The sequence below is a fragment of the Trichechus manatus genome, unplaced genomic scaffold, assembly GCF_000243295.1.
Source record: "Trichechus manatus latirostris isolate Lorelei unplaced genomic scaffold, TriManLat1.0 scaffold00202, whole genome shotgun sequence".
Taxonomy (NCBI): Eukaryota; Metazoa; Chordata; class Mammalia; order Sirenia; family Trichechidae; genus Trichechus; species Trichechus manatus.
Window position 1 is genome coordinate 4463432 of NW_004444138.1, and position 19569 is coordinate 4483000.

The 19569-nt window shown below is 48.6% G+C and overlaps 1 protein-coding gene across 2 annotated transcripts in view; it reads left to right on the forward strand.

Annotated features, from left to right (window-relative positions):
* LOC101361136 (interferon-induced GTP-binding protein Mx2) overlaps positions 1 to 19569 on the forward strand; it is a 53417-nt gene that overhangs the window by 21029 nt on the left and 12819 nt on the right. Inside the window, exons 1-4 of one of the 2 annotated variants that reach the window (XM_004388007.2) lie at positions 5779 to 5936; positions 13822 to 14137; positions 15512 to 15704; positions 16702 to 16839. In XM_004388007.2, coding sequence (XP_004388064.2) covers positions 13892 to 14137; positions 15512 to 15704; positions 16702 to 16839 — 577 coding nt within the window. In that variant the 5' untranslated portion in view covers positions 5779 to 5936; positions 13822 to 13891. Of the gene's footprint in view, positions 1 to 5778; positions 5937 to 13821; positions 14138 to 15511; positions 15705 to 16701; positions 16840 to 19569 lie in introns of those variants that run through there. The other variant, XM_023742153.1, reaches the window with a different exon arrangement.

Here is a 19569-nt window from a genome sequence, read left to right on the forward strand (position 1 = left end):
GTAGAATGTAGAACATTGTCTTTATAAACTGTGTTATGCCAACTGAGCTAGATGTTCCCTGAGACCATGGTCCCCACAGCCCTCTGCTCAGCAATTCAGTCCCTCAGGGAGTTTGGAAGTGTCTATGGAGCTTCCATGACCTTTCCTTGTACAAGTTGTGCTGGCTTCCCCAGTAATGTGTACTGTCTTACCGAAAGAGTAGTTTTTGCTGTGTATCTTAGTTATATAGTGCTACTATAACAGAAATACCACAAGTGGATGGTTTTAACAAAGAGAAATTTATTCTCTCACAGCCTAGTAGGCTACAAGTCCAAATTCAGGGCGTCAGCTCCAGGGGAAGCCTTTCTTTCTGTGTCAGCTCTGGAGGAAGGTCCTTGTCATCTATCTTCCCCTGGTCAAGGAACTTCTCAGTGCAGGGACCCTGAGTCCAAAGAATGCGCTATTCTCCTCGCTCTTGTTTCTTGGTAGTATGAGGCCCCCTGCCTCTCTGCTCGCTTGTCTCTTTTATATCTCAAAAGAGATTGGCTTAAATTGTAGATTAATCTTATAGATTGAGTCTGTATAACTGCTGCTAATCCCATCTCATTAACATCATAGAGATAAGATTTACAACACATAGAAAAACCACATCAGATAACAAAATGGTGGACAATCACACAATGTTGGAAATAATGACCTAGCCAAGTTGACAGATATTTTGGGGGGACGCAACTCAATCCATGACACTGTGCCTGAATTATTCTATTCTCAGTGTCTTAGGGTTCTCTAGAGAGCCTGAACCAGTAATATATATAAAATAGCCACAACAGTGAACTCAAACCCCAAACATACCTATGATCCTGAAGATGGTGCAGGAAAGGGAAATGTTTTGTTGTTATATGTAAGGTCACCATGAGTTGGCGGTGACTCAACAGCAACTAACAACAAATCATGTGTATATATATAGAGAGAGATTATTTTAAGGATTTGGCTCATGTTATTGTAGGGAGTTGACAAGTTCAAAATTTGTGGATCAGGTGACAGCCTGGAGACCCCTGCAGTCTAGTGCCCCAAAATCCATAGGCCAGGTGATGTGAAGAGTGAGGGGGTTCTGGCAACATGTCTCTTTATAGTCTGGAAGCAGAACACATCTGCAGGTGATTGGATAAGGCCCACCCACATTTTAGAAGGTGTCTTAGGCTGGGTTCTCTAGAGAAGTAAAACCAGCAAAGCATATAAATATATATATATAGAAAGAGATTTACATCAAGGAAATGGCTCACGCAGTTATAGAGGCTGGAGCGTTCCAAGTCCGTGGGCCAGCATAGAGGCTTCTCCTGATTCACGTAGCTGCAGCGGCTGGTGAACCCAAGATCAGCAGGTCAGACAGCAGGGCTCTTGCTCACAGCCTTCGAAGATCGATGAATAGAGCAGCTTGCACGGTATATCTAATTATTTCTGAAATTTCAGGCCACGGTTCATTGGCTCAGGGTCTGTTTTTTAGCAGGTCTGTCAAACACATTCTTGATTGCACCCATGAAGTCTGGTCTTGGATCCAACCCTTTACTGCCCACTTTGAGAGCTCATAGTGGAAGGATGACCAAGCAATGGTGGGGCTGTGAGTGGCGGCCACTTGACACCTCTGACTGTTCCTTGGCTGCCGCACTGCCCCCGCCTGGAGCCCAGCCAGTGGGACCACTCACTGCACGCAGCAGGGCCCCAGTTGTCTCCGGCCTGTTCAGGGCTTCAGGAGGCTCCGAGCTCTTTGAAGCAAACCCTCCTTCACCTGACTAGCATTACATTCCGGGCTTCTGCCTCCCAGGCCACTTTGCTGAGGACCTTCTGAGTAGGGTTTTCTGCCCTTGTCCACAGCTCTTTGTCTTCACTCCTAAGAGGGAGCGGTTCTAGGTGTTTTCTTACAGGGACGGCACCTTTGACCCTCTCTGTAGAAATTACCAAAACCACTTACAACTCTGACTCATGGCAACCGCAAGTGTATCAGTGTAGAACTGTGCTCCATAGAGTTTTCAATGGCTGATTTTTCAGAAGTTGCCAGGCCTTTCTTCCAAGGTACCTCCAGGTGAACTCCAACCTCCAACCTTTCAGTTAGCAGTAGAGTGTGTTCACCGTTTGTCCTACCCAGGGTGTGTAGGAGTTAGGAGGTGATAATTAGTCACCTCTTTCTGGGTTCTGAGCCAGCCATCCTGGAGCCCCAGGAAGAGACAGATGGAGAGCAGGTATCCGTTTTATCCCTGAAAAAGCTGTAAAGGAGAGCACGGCTTAGCTAGACAGCCACCACTGAGCAGCCTATTACTCAGACTCCTCCGGCCCCAACACCACCTCCCCAGCAATGCAGAGCTGGCCTGGGGAGCTTCCCACGGAGCAGCCAGGCTCTGTCTCCATAGCAGGTCCAAGAGGAGTCACAGATGAGCCTCACTCTCACACACCCCCACCGAGAGAGAGAGGCCAGGTGGAAGGGGGGCTTAGGGACACTCCCCCTCTGTCCTCTGGAATGGGGCCTCCATGGGAGTTTGAGGGGCGCAGGAATAAGGTCTCTCTTCTATTACAAGATTCCTTGGACATGAAGCCAGTGGGCACCACAAAATCCATAACCATAATAGAGCTTGTGCTTGGCCGAAAAGGGTGTCAATCAACTGTGACACTCTGACCCTTAGAGTTACCTTCTTCTGCCCCAGCCCTGGTGCCCTTCCACCCAGGGGAAGGGAAGGCATCGGGCTCTGCCAGCCCCAGACCAGTCCCCACGGATGGACAGGACGCGTGACGGCTGACCGCGTCAACGCTCCATGAGCCCAGTGCGCCTAAAGCGGACCCCTCCCGGCTGCTCTTCACACCCACTCTGGGATGGGGTCGCTCTGATCGTCTCCGTTTAAACAGTAAGGCACAGAGAGGCTAACAGTTACGGGCCAGGTCCCCCGGACAGTGAAGAGGGGCCCGGTTCAAGGCCTGAGGGCGCTCTGCCGCTGGCCTCAGCAGGGACCAACAGCCACAGCCGAGAACCCGTGGGTCTGCGGTTACCTTCTGCTCCCCGGATCTCCTGCAATCCCCCAGCGTCACCTCTGATTTAGCAGCTGAGAAAGTAAACTCGGAACGAGCGGTCTGTCCAGGACTTTTGCGCTGCGGCAGGGATCGATCTCCGATATCGGGCTTTGCGCACGAGCAGATAACCTGGCCCATCCGCGGGGTCCAGGGTAGGGCGGAGGCGTCACGTGTGTTTTTGCATTTTGCATGTTTATGAGCTCCGCGGCTGACCCCAATGAGGACCCTAGCAAAGAGCTCCGCGCATGGCACTGAGCCCTGGAGCCTGGCCCTTCGATGCTTATGGGGGAGTGGGGTCCCACCAGGGGTCTCGTCCTCAGCCGGCCACCATCAGCCCAGGGGAGGCCGAGCTCGCCTGAGTGGGAGGAGCCACCGGGAGGATGGGCGCGGAGCTCCACGCTGCTTGGCGGGAGGACAGAGAGAGCCCCCCACCTCCACCCCTCAACCCCTGAGTTGGCCTGAGCAGCTGCAGCCCCTGATGGCCCCTAGGCCCGTGTCCCTCTCTCCGCTTCTCTGCTGCCTTCACTGAGCCTGTCAGGGAGCAGGAGGCGTGCCCTGGCCTGTTGTGAGGGAAACCAGTAGGGGAACAAAACACCCCTCACGCAGCAGCCCGGATCATGATTCCTCCCATTGCTCCCCAGCTCTGCCCTCTGGGCACTCTGGGGTGAAAACCAAACAAAACAAACCCATTGTCTTGAGTGGATTCCGACTCATAGTGACCTACAGGACAGAGTAGAACTGTCCCATGGGTTTCCAAGGCTGTAAATCTTTCTTTTTTCATTTAATACTTTTTTTTAATTGTACTTTAAGTGAAAGTTTACAATTCAAGTTAGTCTCTCATACAAAAATTTATACACACATTGTTATGCGACCCTAGTTGCTCTCACTATACTCTGACAGCACAGTTCTGCTTTCCACCCGGGATTTCCCGTGTCCATTCAAGCAGCTCCTGACCCTCTCTGCCTTCTCATCTCACCTCTGGACAGGAGCTGCCCATTTAGTCTCATGTATCTACTTGAGCTAAGAAGCACACTCTTCATGAGTATCATTTTATGTCCCATAGTCCAGTCTAATCTTTGTCTGAAGAGTTGGCCTCAGGAATGGTTTTAGTTCTGGGTTGACAGAGAATCCAGGGTCCATACTTCAGTCTCAGTCAGACCATTAAGTCTGGTCTTTTTACTAGAATTTGAGTTCTGCACCCCACTTTTACCCTGCTCCATCAGGGACTCTCTGTTGTGTTCCCTGTCGGGGTGGTCATTGGTGGTAGACAAGCCTATAAGCCTTTACAGGCGTAGACCACCACATCTTTCTCCTGTGGAGCAGCTGGTGGGTACATAGTGGGGACCTTTCTGTTATCAGCCCAGCACTTAACCATTGAGCCAATAGTTTGTTTTAAAAAAAGGTTTTGTAAGCCTCTATAATCCTTCTGCAAAGGCGAATTTGCCTGCAAGAGCAGTAAGTAAAATCAATGAGCAAAGAGGTGCTCAGGAATTTTTATTATTATTATTTATTTAAAATCTTTATTTTCATGTTGAGAGAGTAGGTGGGAGTGGAAACAGCTGAGAGCAGGCCCCTCCTGCTCTGGCCAGGCCCCCAGTGCCCGCAGGTGCGGCTCCTGGGTCATGAAGGTTCCTGGGGCTTGCAAGCCACCCCTCACCTCCACGTGCGTCACTGAGCACAGGGGGACTTTAGGGATCCCTTGGTGGAATGCCTTCATTTCTGCCGGTAACATGACTGGAGATCAGAAAAATCACTATAATTGTGCCATAGATTCCGTGGCTACTTTAGGGACCAAATTCAGACCTTGGTGTTTGTTCCAGGCCACGACTTCCTCCTGCCCCACCCAAGGAATTTGTATTGTAGTGTTCTTGTTAGGTACCCTTCAGTCAGCCCTTACTCATAGTGCCCCTAAGCACTAGGGTCCTGAGCCATCCTCATGGGCCGTTGGGGATCAAACTGTTTTCACTGGCTGATTTTTGGGAGTAGATCGTCAGGCCTTTCTTCCCAGTCCCTCTTAGTCTTGGAGCCTTACTGAAACCTGCTCAGCATCATACCAACACACTAGCCTCCATTGACACACGTGTAGTGGCTGCACATGAGGTGCGTCGGCCGGGAATTGAACCCAGGTCTCCCACACGGGAGGCAACAATTCTACCACTAAGCCACCAACTGCATTGTAGCTATAGTTCATTATAGCGGTGGGGAGAAAATGTGAAATTGGGAGAAAAATCCAATTGTTCTGGAGGGTGAGGTTGTGGGTTCCAGCAATGGGTTATTGAGGAAAGCTGTGGACTTCCTTCCTTGGGGTATTCAACACAGAACAAGGGGAGAGGTAACATTTGTCTAGTGTGGCTCAGGCAGGATCCTAAAATTACATCGAATTAGAAATTCAATTCCTGCATCGCACTGGCCACATTTCACATGCTCAGTAGCCACATGTGGCTGTTGGCTACCATACTGAATGTGCAGATGGAGAACACTTCCGCTCTCCATTAGAGTTCTGTTGGGCAGCGCTGATGGAAGTCACTGCTTCTCCATTGTGGTCCCACAGCAGCCTCACCTGGAAACTCTTTAGAAATGCTGATTTTTGGACCCCAACCCAGACCAGGCTTCAGCACCCAGGCAGCCTAGCCCCCCTCACCGCGCCCCCATGTTTACACGAGCCCTCCGGGTACTTCTGATGCTGCTCCAAACTGAGTACCCCACACCACTCTCCATCTGCGTCATCCCGGGAAGCACGTTGAAAAGTCAGTTTCATTTCTGTGGCCGAAGGTCTAGTTTCATTTCTCTTTGTGCTTGTGGAGGGGGAGCTGTGAGGGGAGGAGCAGTTCAGACACCACATAAAAACAAAGCCAAGGAAGAGACAGGATGTGCCTGGTCTCCGCTGGGAACTTGCACAGGTAAGAGCCGGCCGGAGCAGGCGAGGCTACTCAAAGCCTTAAATGCCAACAGAAATGCTTTTTTTTTTTTACATTTCCCAAGTGACATGTTATTTGCCTGGTAAACTTCGCTTGTGTCGGAATCAGGGGCAATAAAGATAAGTTTTGATTCTGACCCGTGTGAGACAGGAAAATGCCCATGTCGGTGCTGGCCCACAGCCAGCACCACAGGCAGAGGGATGGAATCTAGAAGGGAGCAGCTGCCTCAGAAGCTGGCCAAAAGCTGGTGGCCGCGCTGGGGTGGCGTGGGGATGCATTTGCTTAGCGTCTGTAGGGTGCATGGAGTCTGGGGGTGGGGTGGGGAGCTTTGTATGCTAAATGCTGGTCTCTGAGGAGCTTCAAGTCTCCCCTCCCTTGTGGTTTTTGTGGTTCAGTAACCCATCTCAGTGCTGTGCGGGTAAACTGGCTCCTTGGGGGCAGGCGGGGAGCCCTGACTTCTAGCGTTTGCCAATTGCCGTGGTGTAAATACCCCCCACTGTCGCCAGATCCCAACCAGTAGGCGCCACCTCCAGCACCCTGAACCGCCTGCACTCTTGAGACCAAGCAGAAAGGTGACATCACTTCATCGATGACACATTTTGAAACTGTTCTTTCTCATGACATTTAGAATTTTTACTATTATAGTGGTTTTAAAAAGAGGAGGGCATTGGAGGATAAGGTCGAATTCTTTGCCTGACCCTTTGGCAGATGTTACTCCGTGCTGTACAAATGATGCTGACGCCAGAGCAAGGGGAGAAGGGGGTGGAGCAAAAAGTCCCTGATGCCAGGACACACCCTGGGACCCAGGAGAGTTCTTGGGTTGCATGCAAAGCAGTTCTTGGGTGGGCAGAGCTGTGTGGAAGAACATAACATTGCTTAGACTTGAGGCGCTGCTTCCACAGGTTGCTGCCCCCACCCCTGACAACTACTTTCACCTTTCTGAGGAGTTATGTTTACTTTCATCCTGGCAATTGTGGGTTGAATTGTGTCCCCCAAAAAGATATGTTGAAGTCCTAATCCCCGGCACCGGCAAACGTGACCTTGCTTGGAAATAGGGTTTTTCTTTGAAGATGTTACCAGTTAACAAAGTCATACCAGAGTAAGGTTATATAATTCTATATAACTGGTGTCTTATAAAAGAGGAAAAGTGATGTGAAAACAGGGTCACACACAGGAGGAAGACACCATGTGAAGATGTATCTACAAACAGCAAAGGAGCACCAAGGCTAGCCTGCCCGCAGAGAAGCTAGCAGAGACGCATGGAATACTGCCTCCCTCAGAGCCTCAGAAGAATGGCCAGACCCTGATTTTGTCCTCTCAGCCTCCACATCTGTGAACAATACATTTCTGTTCCTTAAAACCACCAACTTTGTGGTGTTTGGTTTTGGCAGCCCTAAGCAACTAATGCAGTACCTCTCAGAGCCTCTGAGGAAAAGGCTGCCTGGTGGGAAAAACACCTCAGCGAGGCTGTGGTGGCTTCTACAGGGTCACGCCATGAGCAATAAGTAGAAATCCAGGACCACACAGTCACCATGATGTATTCCCAATTCTGGCAAACTCTGTGGGTGTGGTATGATGGATTGCTTTTAAGAAAGGTGCAGCCTTTCTCGCCATGATCTTGTAATTCCCACTGTGCAAATAAGGTAATTGTGGCCCTCCAAGAGGATTGGTCAGTTTTGCCATCCTGCTAGGCTTAAAATGAACCATTCCAGAGGCGGGGAGGAGAGACTCTCACCACCATCAAGGAAGAAGAGCCAAGAACAGAGTGCATTCTTTGGACCCAGGATCCCTGCACTGAGAATCTCCTGGAAGTTAAATCTCTTGTGAAGTTAAAGGTGGTCAGACAACACCCCTGCCACGCCAATTTTACAGCTGGCATCAGGAGTGGGATTTGTTGCAATGGCTCCAAACTCATGGAAGCATGGGACTTTGTAATAGAAATAAGGAAGGGGCATGAGAAGTGAAACTTTGGAGTCTCCGATGGTTACTTTGGTCGTTGTTTCCTGTAATGACTGAAAGGAAAGTTTATGGTGCAGCTGAGAGGAAAAAGGCTGCATCCGGAGTGGCTGGGGCAAAAGCCAGGCCAGATAAGCAAGATGATTGATAGGGAGCCAGGGTCCCAAGGCCATATGCATATGAATGGCAAGATAGTCAAGGGATGGAGAAGATGAAACTGGAATGTTTGAAAAAGGGTTATGTGTTAAGGATTATGTGTTTATTTGAACATACTATGGATTGTCAATGTTTCTCCTACCTACTGTTGTAAAGCAGACCTAAATATATGAAAATGAATATTGGTGTCATGGATTGAATTGTGTCCCCCCAAAATATCTGTTAACTTGACTAGGTCGTAATTCCCAGTATTGTACGATTGTGTACCATTTTGTAAATCTGATGTGATTTCCTTACGTGCTGTAAACTCTATCACTACGATGAGGTTGTATGTGATTTCCATATGTGTTATAAACTCTGTCACTATGATGAGGTTATACTGATGAGGTTTAGATAGTGTCTTAATCCAATCTCTTTTGAGATATAAAAGAGAGAAGCGAGCAGAGACACATGGGAACCTCACACCACCAAGACAGCAGTGCCAGGAGCAGAGCGCGTCCTCTGGACCTGAGGTTCCTGCGCTGAGATGCTCCCAGACCAAGGGAAGACTGATGCATCACAAGGACCTTCCTCCAGAGCTGACGGAGAAGACAAAGCCTTCCCCTGGAGCTGACGCCCTGAATTTGGACTTGTAGCCTACTCGACTATGAGAGAATAAACTTCTCTTTGTTGAGGTGATCCACTTGTGGTACTTCTGTTAGAGCAGCACTAGATGACTAAGACAACTGGGTATTATAAATTACAGAGTGTGTAACTCCACCTTCAGCCAATACTCGATTGGATATGCTAAAAGGAGAACTAGGATTTGCCCGAAGAAACACAGGCTTTTTGTTTCAAGCCAGTAGCCCTGTGTATAGAGTGGGATATTAGGTTGAAAATCCGAGCCCTGCCCAGATTTTGCATTTGAGAAAAGACATGTAGAACTGCTGACAGAACAGGAGATTTGCATTTGAAGGAAGGACCTGCAGAAAAAAAGACTGTTTTGCTTTTTGAATTTCGAACAATCAAATGCTTTGCCTTTGGGTACATTGAGGCAGGAAAAGTCAGTGCCTATTAGAACCCCCTTCCAGGACTGGGAGTTAAAGGGTGCCAGTGAGTAGACAGCTTGATATGCTTGCTTGTGGTGACCACCTGGGTCCATTCATGAGTGGAAGTGGGGGAAGTACAACAATGAAGAGACGGGCTGAGTCTGGACATGTTCCATCGGAACCCGTTGACCCAGCCTAGGGGGGCTAGGGATGAGAGAGAGAGAAGGGGCTACCCATTGTGACCTAGCTTGGATGGCTAGGGATGAGCTGACCAGAACCCAACCAAATGAAGAGAAAGATGTTTGACACCATGAACTGGTATAGACTGCTGGAATTTAATGGCTTGCTGTGGACTGGACTTTGCTTATGGATGCAGATGCTCGAAGTTCCAACGGGAACAGAAGATTCTTCAAGAACAAGGAACATGCTTGTCTCCTCCGTACTGGTTTGACAGGGATGGGCAATTTAAACATTGGCTATCTAAAATGGAGGGAGATAAAGGCATGAAGTGGCTGGCTTACACACTTTTGTGGGTGTGCTCACACTCAACATGAGGGGGACAAAGGAGGATCCCCACTGAATTGTTTCCTTTTTTCCTGATGGGTCTGGGGAAGAGAGGGTGGGGGAGATGTTGATAGGATTATATGATTCAGCTGTGAGTGTTGATTGTTAACAAAGTTAATTGTGACTGTAAAAACTGCAATTGTAGAAGGTGTAAGTATAAAAGAGTAGACTAAGGGGGAGGCACTGCAGGGCTCAAGGACAGTGGCCGAACCTAAAGTCTCTTAAAGGTTTTGCTATGCTGATAGCTGGTGAGGCTCAGAGCAAGGGAATAATCTTCTCTCAGTTAAATTTTATCAAACACCAGGAAGGGTGAAGCCAAGATGACTTTTGGAGAACCTGACCAGGTCAGATGGATACCTGCAGCAGACATTAATGGCTGGTACCTGAGTCACCTCACCCTGAGGACTCTTTGCCCTACTGAAGGACTAATTGTTGATGATTGTTTTGAACTCATAAAATGATTGGGAGGGGGAAGTTGTTCTCTAAGCATGAAAGAACTATGGCTAGAAAAGCCAGGGGGTGGCCTGCGGTGCCATGGATCACTTTTATATGGCCTTTCTTGCCATGGTCTTGTAACTCCCACCCAAGTGATTGGATGGGACTGTGCAGATAAGGTCATTGTGACCCATCAAGAGGCTTGGTCAATTTTGCCATCCCACTAGGCTTAAAATGAGCCATCCCACAGGCGGAAGGAGAGGATCTCACCACCACTAAGAAAGAAGAGCCAAGAACAGAGCGTGTTCTTTGGACCCAGGATCTCTGTGCTGAGAAGCTCCTGGAACCAGGAGACAGAGAGAGAGAGAGATCTGTAACACTAAAGATGGTGAGAAGTGGTGGTAGCAAGGCAGGAGACCAGCAGGAAACAGTGCAGTGAGCTTCCCAGCCCATGAAGAGAAAAAGCTGAGTGCCTTGGGGCAGGAAGCTTGCTGGCAGAGTAGGGTGCCTCTGGGCACTTGGTGTAGCTAGGTTTGCAGACCCACGGAGCTAGAACTGAGCGCCTTCAGGCAGAGGCTTACTGGCGGAGTGGGGTGCCTCAGGGCAGTTATCAGCTGAGCTAAAAGAGCTTCGTAGCATTTTTACAATAGGAAAATCAGATGTTTACCTTCTCCTCTCCATTAAACATAGAACCCCAGCATTAAGCAGAGGATGGGTGAAGGTTTAGACGTGAACTCATGAGTCCTAATGATTTCCTTCCTCTTTTCTGAAAACTCTGACCAAATGTCAGTTAACCAGATTGTTTTTGTTGTATTCTGATTTCAGGAGAAAATAAATTCCTAGTTAATATTACAGAAGGCACACTGTCGCCACCGATCGGTCTAGGGTTTATACAGATTAAGTGCAACCTTTTTAATTTTAGAATAATGACTCTAAAGATACAGCAAGATGCCCGGTTGAAGAAGGATATATCAACATCCCTGTTTCTTCTGTGGCAGAATGAGTTTTTCCCCTCTCACCTTCTGAGGATGGGGCAGCAGGTTCATATCAAGTTAGGAGCGTAGAAGTGGTCATTAGTAAGACAGAAAGACAGAGACTGAGGGGCATGGCTACAAGGAATTGTCAATATGGGCAAGAGAAAGGTTGTTGGTCTTGTAGAAACATCAGAGGCTACCCCCAGAGAGGAATTTTCCCAGAACGTTTTCTTCTGGAAAAGACAGGTCTCCCACCTATTCTCTTACTAACTTCTGATTTACCCAAAACTAGAATGATTGTTTCTTCTATTACAGGCTCCCAGCCTGGTTGCCCTTGGCAATACTTGGCAGCTTATGGGTTAAGTAGCTGCCTTAAAGAGTTAAAAGCAACTCCATTTCTTTCAGCCCAGCAGCAAACTGAGTCATACTTTAAACAAAAGGCAAACTCTTGGCTCAACTGGCTTTATTGTTTCTCCTTGGTCCCATCTCCCTTTTAGGAAGGCCTTACTATCCTTCCTCATTTCCTTGGCCTCTGTCCTTGGTTGTAGCCTCCTTGGTTCTTGCCTCTTGTCTGTTCCCTGCCATTTTCTTTCCTCTCTGCTCTTTCTTCCCTGTAGGCTGCACCCTGGTTCTTGCCTCTTCTTCTTTCCTTTCCTTCTGTCTTGCTGTCTGTCTTCTTTGTTTTTCAGTCCCTCTTTCCTTTCTTCTCCTTCCAAGGCAAAACCTCAATCTCCTGTCCTTTATATTTATTCTGGGCTTCCAGAAGCTTTGAGTTGGGGCCAGAACCCTGGAGAGGAACCCATAGTGCAGTGACTGCTGAATAACAGAGGCCTCCTAGTCATGGATTTAGTTTTCTCAAAAATGGGTAGAAGGTCAAGGGAAGGGGGAGAGATGAATAGGTGGGGCACAGGGCATTTTTAGGACAGTGAAACTATTCTGTAGGATACTTTAATGGTGAGTACAGGACATTACGCATTTGTCAGAACTCATAGGACTGTACAACACAAAGAGTGAACCCCAATATAAACTATGGCCTTTAATTAATAATGTTGTTAGTTGCTGTCTTAGTCATCTGGTGCTGCTATAACAGAAATACCACAAGTGGATGGCTTTAACAAAGAGAAATTTATTCTCTCACAGTCCAGTAGGCTACAAGTCCAGATTCAGGGCATCAGCACCAGGAGAAGGCCCTCCCTCTCTGTCGGCTCTGGAGAAAGGTCCTTATGTTGCGTCAGTCTTCCCTTAGTCTAGGAGCATCTCAGCGCAGGAACCTCAAGTCCAAAGGACACGCTCTGCTCCCGGCACTGCTTTCTTGGTGGTATGAGGTTCCCATGAGTCTCTGCTCACTTCTGTCTTTTTGGCTTAAGACACTCTCCAATCTTGTAGACCTCATCAGTATAACTGCCGCTAATCCATCTTATTAGATCATAGTGATTGAATTTATAACACATAAGGAAATCCATCAGATGACAAAATAGTACTCAATTATACAATACTGGGAATTATGATCCAGCCAAGTTGACAGATATTTTTGGAGGACACAATTCAATCCATGACAGTTGCTATCAAGTCAGCTCTGACTCATGGTGACCTTATGTATAACAGAATGGAACATTGCCTGGTTTTGTGCCATCTTCATGCTCATTGGTATGTTTGAGTCCACTGTTTTGGCTATAGTATCGATCAGCTTGAAGTTCTGACTTGAAGTCCAGCTTGAACTTCCTGTTAATGTGTGGCTGCAGTGGCTGCAGCAGTTTTTTTAAATTGTCTTCTTTGTGTTGTGCAGCAGAATTTTGCTAGGATGAGATATTAATGATATTGTTCAATAATTTCTGCATGCTATTTGATTAGCTTTCTTCGAAATGAGCACAAATATGGACCTCTTCCAGTCAATTGGCCAGGTCGCTGTCTTCCAAACTTCTTGATATAGATTAAGAAGCATTTCCAGCATTGCATCCATTTGTTGCAGCATCTCAATTGATATTCTGTCAATTCTTGGAGCCTTGTTTTTCACCAACTATATAAGTCACTATGAGTTAGAGCCCACTTGAGGGCAAGGAACAACAAGATAATGTGGCATCCTGCTTGTGTCTCTGGGTTAAGGATACTTGCTGTATGATCTTATGGACTTAAGAGACACTTGAATCATATGTAGGAAAGCATGTGGAGTGAAATTAAGTAAGGAAATTCCCATGATTTGCATGATCCCTGGATTGGACATGGGTGGCAAGTCCAGCAAGAGGTTGGATTTGCAGACGGGCCGTGATCTGAGTCATTTTTAGGCGAAAATGTAAGACACAAACCCCACTTCTGGTTCTGAAATAGCTACAGCAGGGCTAGGTTTGCTTCAAGCAGGCCCAAGACATGCTACCTCTCATCTCTGCACCCCTACCAATTCTCCTGCCCAGAACTGAACCAGAGGAGGGGTGATGCCACAGATGAAACAGTATGGTTTCTATCTCATCAGAAATGACAGAGGGCCATTGAAACTTTCCCACAGTAATGTGAAACCTAGTCGCCTCTTGTCCGCAAGCCCTGGGCACTAAAGAGACCCTCACTTGTGTTCTGTGACTCTTTGCTGCCAGGAGCTCCTCCTGCAGATGTGGGGGCCTGTGCTGGGCTAGTGGTTTCTTCTGTGTTGTGGGCAGGTATTGGGTTGCATTGGGTTGAGGCAAGGAGGGGCTAACAAACATGGAGCCTGGGGAAGGACTTCTTGGTGATCTTGGATGTCTCTCCTATTTTGTGTCTTTACAGAGTTCTCCAAGGAGATCGGAAGCACTGAGCAACAGGAAAAGTACCCTCCAGACTTGACTGGCAATAGCTAATGCCTAAGGTCCACAAGTCTTCACCACTCCAGAAGCAAAATCCACTTTCTTTCCAACACCATCTCCCAAAAGAAATGAGTTTACCAAAACGGCCACAGCCGTCATTCGGCACAGCACAAAAACAGAGGAAGTTTCCCCAAAACCAGCAGGCAGGAGACCTTGACATGCACTTCACCTCATTGACGCTGAACCAACAGATCACCAGCACGCCACCAGGAGAGAACAGGAGCCAGCCGAGGGCAAAGGTAAGTCAGATGAGGGCATTCAGGAAGGGACTGTTCTAGCCACCAGCCAGATGAGTGCCAGTGAATGGCTATGGGGTCAGCCCACCAAGGTGATAAAACCAGCAAATCAGTCCAGCCTCAATGCACAGCTCTGTCCCCTAGCTCTTCTGGTCACTTCCAACAAGTACCAGGGACACACACAGTCTCTGCAGCAGCACTGGACCTCTGATACCTGGGACTAGGGACTTCTGTTCCATGTTGTTGAGCCAAGGTCCAAGGTTGCCAGTAAAGACACTTACACATGGGCATTGGGTGGAATAACACTTTACCCACATGGAGAAAAGACAGAGCAAGGTCAGCTTCAATAGTGGGAACTGGTCCCCCATGGCCAGCAGGTCACTCCCAACAGCTGACTCAGGGCTGTTCTGCACACACCCCACTTGTGTTGCCCCTGAGGAACTCCATTCCCTCCCTGCCAGGAACAGATATAGCAGTGGGGTTGACCAGGATGCCACAAGATTTACATCATAAGCAGAACAAAGAGGTATTCATTAGGCCTGAAACAAGGAAGGAGCTTTCCTGATAAGGAAGAACAAGAAATCAGGACAGAGGGAGGCTCAGTTCCCAGCCTTCATTATCAGAGAATGTTCTAGAACCCAAGGCTTCTGATTCGGGAGCCTGGGTAAGAGTTGCAAGGCTGTACAACACACCGTCTTCCCAATACACATGCTGAGGATCCTTCCTGGAAGCTTTTCCATCAGCTGCTACAGCTCCTGTCACCACAGCCAGTGTAACTTCCACACCCCCATCCTCCCCACCTGTGCAGCCCCAGGGCCCAGCACCTTACCTGCCTCTGGCTGGGAGCTGCCACCTCTTGGTGCCTTGTTTTCTCCCAACTTCTCCCCAAAAGCAAAGATCCACCTTCAACTCCTCCTTTGGGAGGCACTTCCTTCTCCACCCCAGCCAAATACTCTGCTCTCCTGAAGACACTCCAATATGAAAAGAGCATAGGCCCTCCCTTGAGGCACATCTTGATCCACCTCCCCCCAGCCTTGGTCTGCAACCCAACATCCAAAAATAAAATCAAAAAACCCAAACCAGTTGCTGTCGAGTAGATTCCAACTCATGGTAACCCCATGTATGTCAGAGTAGAACTGTGCTCCATAGGGTCAACGATGTGACCTTTTGGAAGCAGATCACTAGGCCTTTCTTCCGAAGCTCCTGTAGTGGGTTCAAACTGCCAACCTTTTGGTTAGTAGTCAAGTGCTTCACCGTTAATGCCACCCAACATTCATAGATGCACAGATTCTGCCACCAGTTCCTGACAAGGGTGGGAACCTCTGGGATAAAACCCAACCTGAAACCAGGGCAGTGAAGTCTGTCTGCCTTCTGCAGTGGACCGAGAGCATCCTGTGCAGCCAGTACGAGGAGAAGGTGCGCCCCTGCATCGACCTCATCGACTCCCTGCGGGCCCTGGGCGTGGAGCAGGACCTGGCGCTGCCTGCCATTGCTGTCATCGGGGACCAGAGCTCCGGGAAGAGCTCGGTGCTGGAGGCTCTGTCAGGCGTCGCCCTGCCCAGGGGCAGCGGTAAGCAACTTTGCTCAATAGCAAGTGGCATCAAACCATCCTTTGGGGACCAACCAGCTTAAGAGACAGGCTGCTGTTAGAGAGCCTGGGAGGGCAGCTCCTCCATGTCCTGGGCAGCTTAGGCTCGGGAGTGCATGGGGGAGTCAGAGGGGGCCTGGGTGTCCTGCTCTGCCGTCTGTTTTCTTGTTCACCGTTCACATCTAAGCAACCATCACCCCTGTGTCAGTCAAGGTCCCAGCAGCGACCTTGTTTCTTTCCAGCGGTCTTTCTAAGAGTGTGGAGTCCCTAGGTAGTACAAACAGTTAACGTGCTCATTTGCACCACCCAGGGACTCGGGCTTCACTAAGAGCAGTGACCTGAGCGTCCCGAGAATCTCCAGGGCACCAGCTTGGTCAGATGGTTCCTACCTCCCTGCGGGGTGTCTCCATACACCGCTCCTTTAGAGCACCCTTTGACCCCTTCCTTCGTGATTTCCAGCTTCTCTCCCAGGCTCTCACTACACCCCACCCTCCGATCCAGAGTGCAGGGTGCAGGGAAGTTGGATGCACATGAGCAGGTCTCACTGGTTTGCGTTTCCATTTGCTCCCCTTCCCGGAGTGGCCCGCCTGGACAACGCAGGTCCCACGCAAACACGTAAGGGGCTGGCTCCGGCCCCAGGGGCACTGGGGGCTCTGAGATGCACCAGGGTCTCAACATCCGCACATTTCACTACAGAATGCATGGTGGGGACCACTGCTCATGACCAGCTGGGAGTCGCCAGTGACCACTCCCTGCGTCAGCCACTCGCAGCAGCAGCAAAGGCAGCTGTTTCCCAAGCCTTGTGCTCACCTGCCCTATCCAGGTTACCCTGCACTTACCATGGGGCCCTAGAAAGCACCAGGAAGTGCAGACAGGGCCTGCGGGGACGCTGGGGAAATCGCTGGGAGATTAAGAGTAAAAGGCACCAGTGATGCTTTTTTAATAGGAAACTTACGACGTTTGGGAAAATCTCTCTCAGGTATTACCACCAGGTGTCCACTCGTGCTGAAACTCAAAAAGCAGCCATGTGAGTATGAATGGACAGGAAAACTCAGTTATCGAGACAAGGAATTCCAGCTGCAGGATCCCTCGGAGGTGGAGCAGTATATATGCAAAGGTAGGACCCCCAGGGGGTTTCTCCTGGCTCCATTCTGTGGCTGGCTTTCATCCCTGTCCCCAGCTCTTTCTACCCCTCTTCATTGCATCCATCACCCCACGATGGGGGCGGGGGTGTCACTCAACCTCCAAAATACCCTCACTCCCCGGATGGCAAATTCCTGGGTGATGCAAACAGTTAATGCACCCAGCTGCTAACCAGAAGGCTGGTGGTTCAAGTCTACCCAGAGGCACCTCGGAAGAAAGGGCTGGCGATCTACTTCCAAAAAATCAGCCAATGAAAACCCTATAGAGCATAGTTCTACTCTGACACACATGGGGTCACCATGAGTTGGAGTTGACATGATGGCAACTGGTTTGGCTTTTGGTTTTTTACTCCCAGTGGCGCTGCTCAGTCTGGGTCACCTCCACTGCTCTTCCAGGTGCTTGTCCAGTTCAACCCTCATGGAGTCATCTCCCAACTGAAACCCTCATGCACTTCCCCCACCTGCAGGGTGAAGTCTGGCCCCCCCACCCAGAGGGCTCATCCGCGCTCTCTCCACCCTCCCCTTCCTAGCTCTAGACTCCAACATGCTGGACCGACTTCAGCTTCACAAAGGAAAGTGCCCCTCTTCTAGGTTTCTCCACATGCTGGTCTCTCTGCCTTACACAATTTCCCCTCCTCTTCTCCTGCCTGATTCCTACTCGTCCTTAGGGGTCTTAGTTTAATGCCCCCTCCTCCAGAAAGCCCCCTGGAATAGGCCCTAACACTAACCCTGGGCCAGACCCAGCCATCCTGGTCATTACTCATCTTCCTGTCTTGGGGCCACATCTCCAGGCAGCTCCCTCTCCCCTAAACATGGGCACCGCCCACCCATAACCCTGGAAGCACAGCTAATACCTGGCTGCTGAGCAAAGTTTACTAAGGTTTAAGACTAATAAAAGGAAACCACAAAGTAATAAAAAAGATCAATTGCTCCTGGAGTCTGGGGCCATGCCACCTCCACAGTGCCCCCTGGTGGTTGCTTGTTCATCCTTCCTACCAGGCCCCTGGACTTCTGCTCTATTGCCCTCTCTGGTATCTGCCAAAAAAAACCCGTGTCCGTAAAGTCAATTCCAACACGTGGCAACCCCATATAACAGAGTGCAACTGCTCCATAGGGTTTTCTTGGCTGTAATCTTTACAGAAGCAGATCACTACACCTTTCTTCCGCAGTACTGCTGGGTGGGTTTGAACCACTATCCTTTTGGTTAGTAATTGAGTGCAAACCATTTGGGCCACCTGGGGACCTGATCCCAGCCAAGCGGAGCAAAAAAAAAAATCCTTAACATGCAAGAAATCTCCACAGCTATAAATTCTGAGTTCAGTGGAGACAGGCTTTTTGCATTATTAAATAGCAAACTCACTATCATAGCACGAGGCCTTTGGATGACTTCCTGGGCTCAGCGCTTCCCTGAGAACCCCATAGCTGCAAGCCTCAAATGGCTTGCCCAAGGGGTTCCTTCCAAAATAGGGACGTCCTGCCCCCAATTCTAGTTCTCACCCCTCACCTACAGAAGTGGATTAAGGCCCTCAAGTGGCCTGTTTCCTAGCTTCAATTTTTCAAAGATCTGCACCCTGGCAGTGCCCATGACAGATGTCCGGTCCCTCTCCTGGTGTCACCAGCACATCCTGAAGCGTTTGTGCACAGCTGTCTGACCCTCTCTAACTGTGAGCTCAGTGGGGACAGGCCTGGCAGGCAGCATGCACCCCGTGACCTGAGCCGCTAACAGAGCACCAGCATGCCACGGGTGTGGGCTTAGGAAAGGTTCCGTAAGCAAATGAAGAATGAGCAAACCAGAGCCCAGACATCTTTAGAATAGCAGGTCAGAACTCCCATCCACTGCTGGTGAGGGTGTGAGTGGGTACCACCACTTTGGAAAGGTGTTTGGCAATACTTATGACAGCAAAGATATGTATACCCTGTGACCCAGCCACCCTGCTCTTGGGTATACAGGCAATCCCCAGATTACGAACAAGTTCCATATCTAAGTCTGTCTTTAAGTCAAATTTGTATGTAAGTTGGAACGGTTAGGTACGGTTGGTATTTATCATCAGTTAGTCAAATGTTTGCCTTAGTATATAGTATATAGTGTACCTTTCTGTGTGTAAAAAACATTAAAGAAACACTTCTAGATACACTAAAACATCTTTAACATAATGATACAGTAATTAATAATAATGATGTTTTGACAATTTGGCCAGTGGTTTATTGATTTTGTTGATCTTTTCAAAGAACCAGCTTTGGGTCTTGTTAACGCAATTGTTTTTCTATTCTCTATTTCATTTATTTCTGCGCTGATTTTTGTTATTTCCTTTCTTCTGGTGCCCGAGGGCTTCTATTGCTGCTCTCTTTGTATTTGTTCAAGTTGTAGAGTTAATGTTTTGATTTTGGCCCTTTCTTTTTCTTTTTTTTTTGGATGTGTGCATTTATTGCTATAAATTGACCTCTGAGTACTGCTTTTGCTGTGTCCCAAAGGTTCTAGTAAGATATGTTTTCATTCTCATTTGATTCTATGAATTTCTTTATTCCGTCCTTCATTTCTTCTATAACCCAGTAGTTTTTGAGCAAGGTGTTGTTCAGTTTCCATGTGTTTGATTTTTTTTCCTTGCTTTTTCTATTATTGATTTCTACTTTTATGGCTTTATGGTCAGAAAAGATGCTTTGTAATATTTCGATGCTTTGGATTCTGTTAAGGCTTGCTTTGTGGC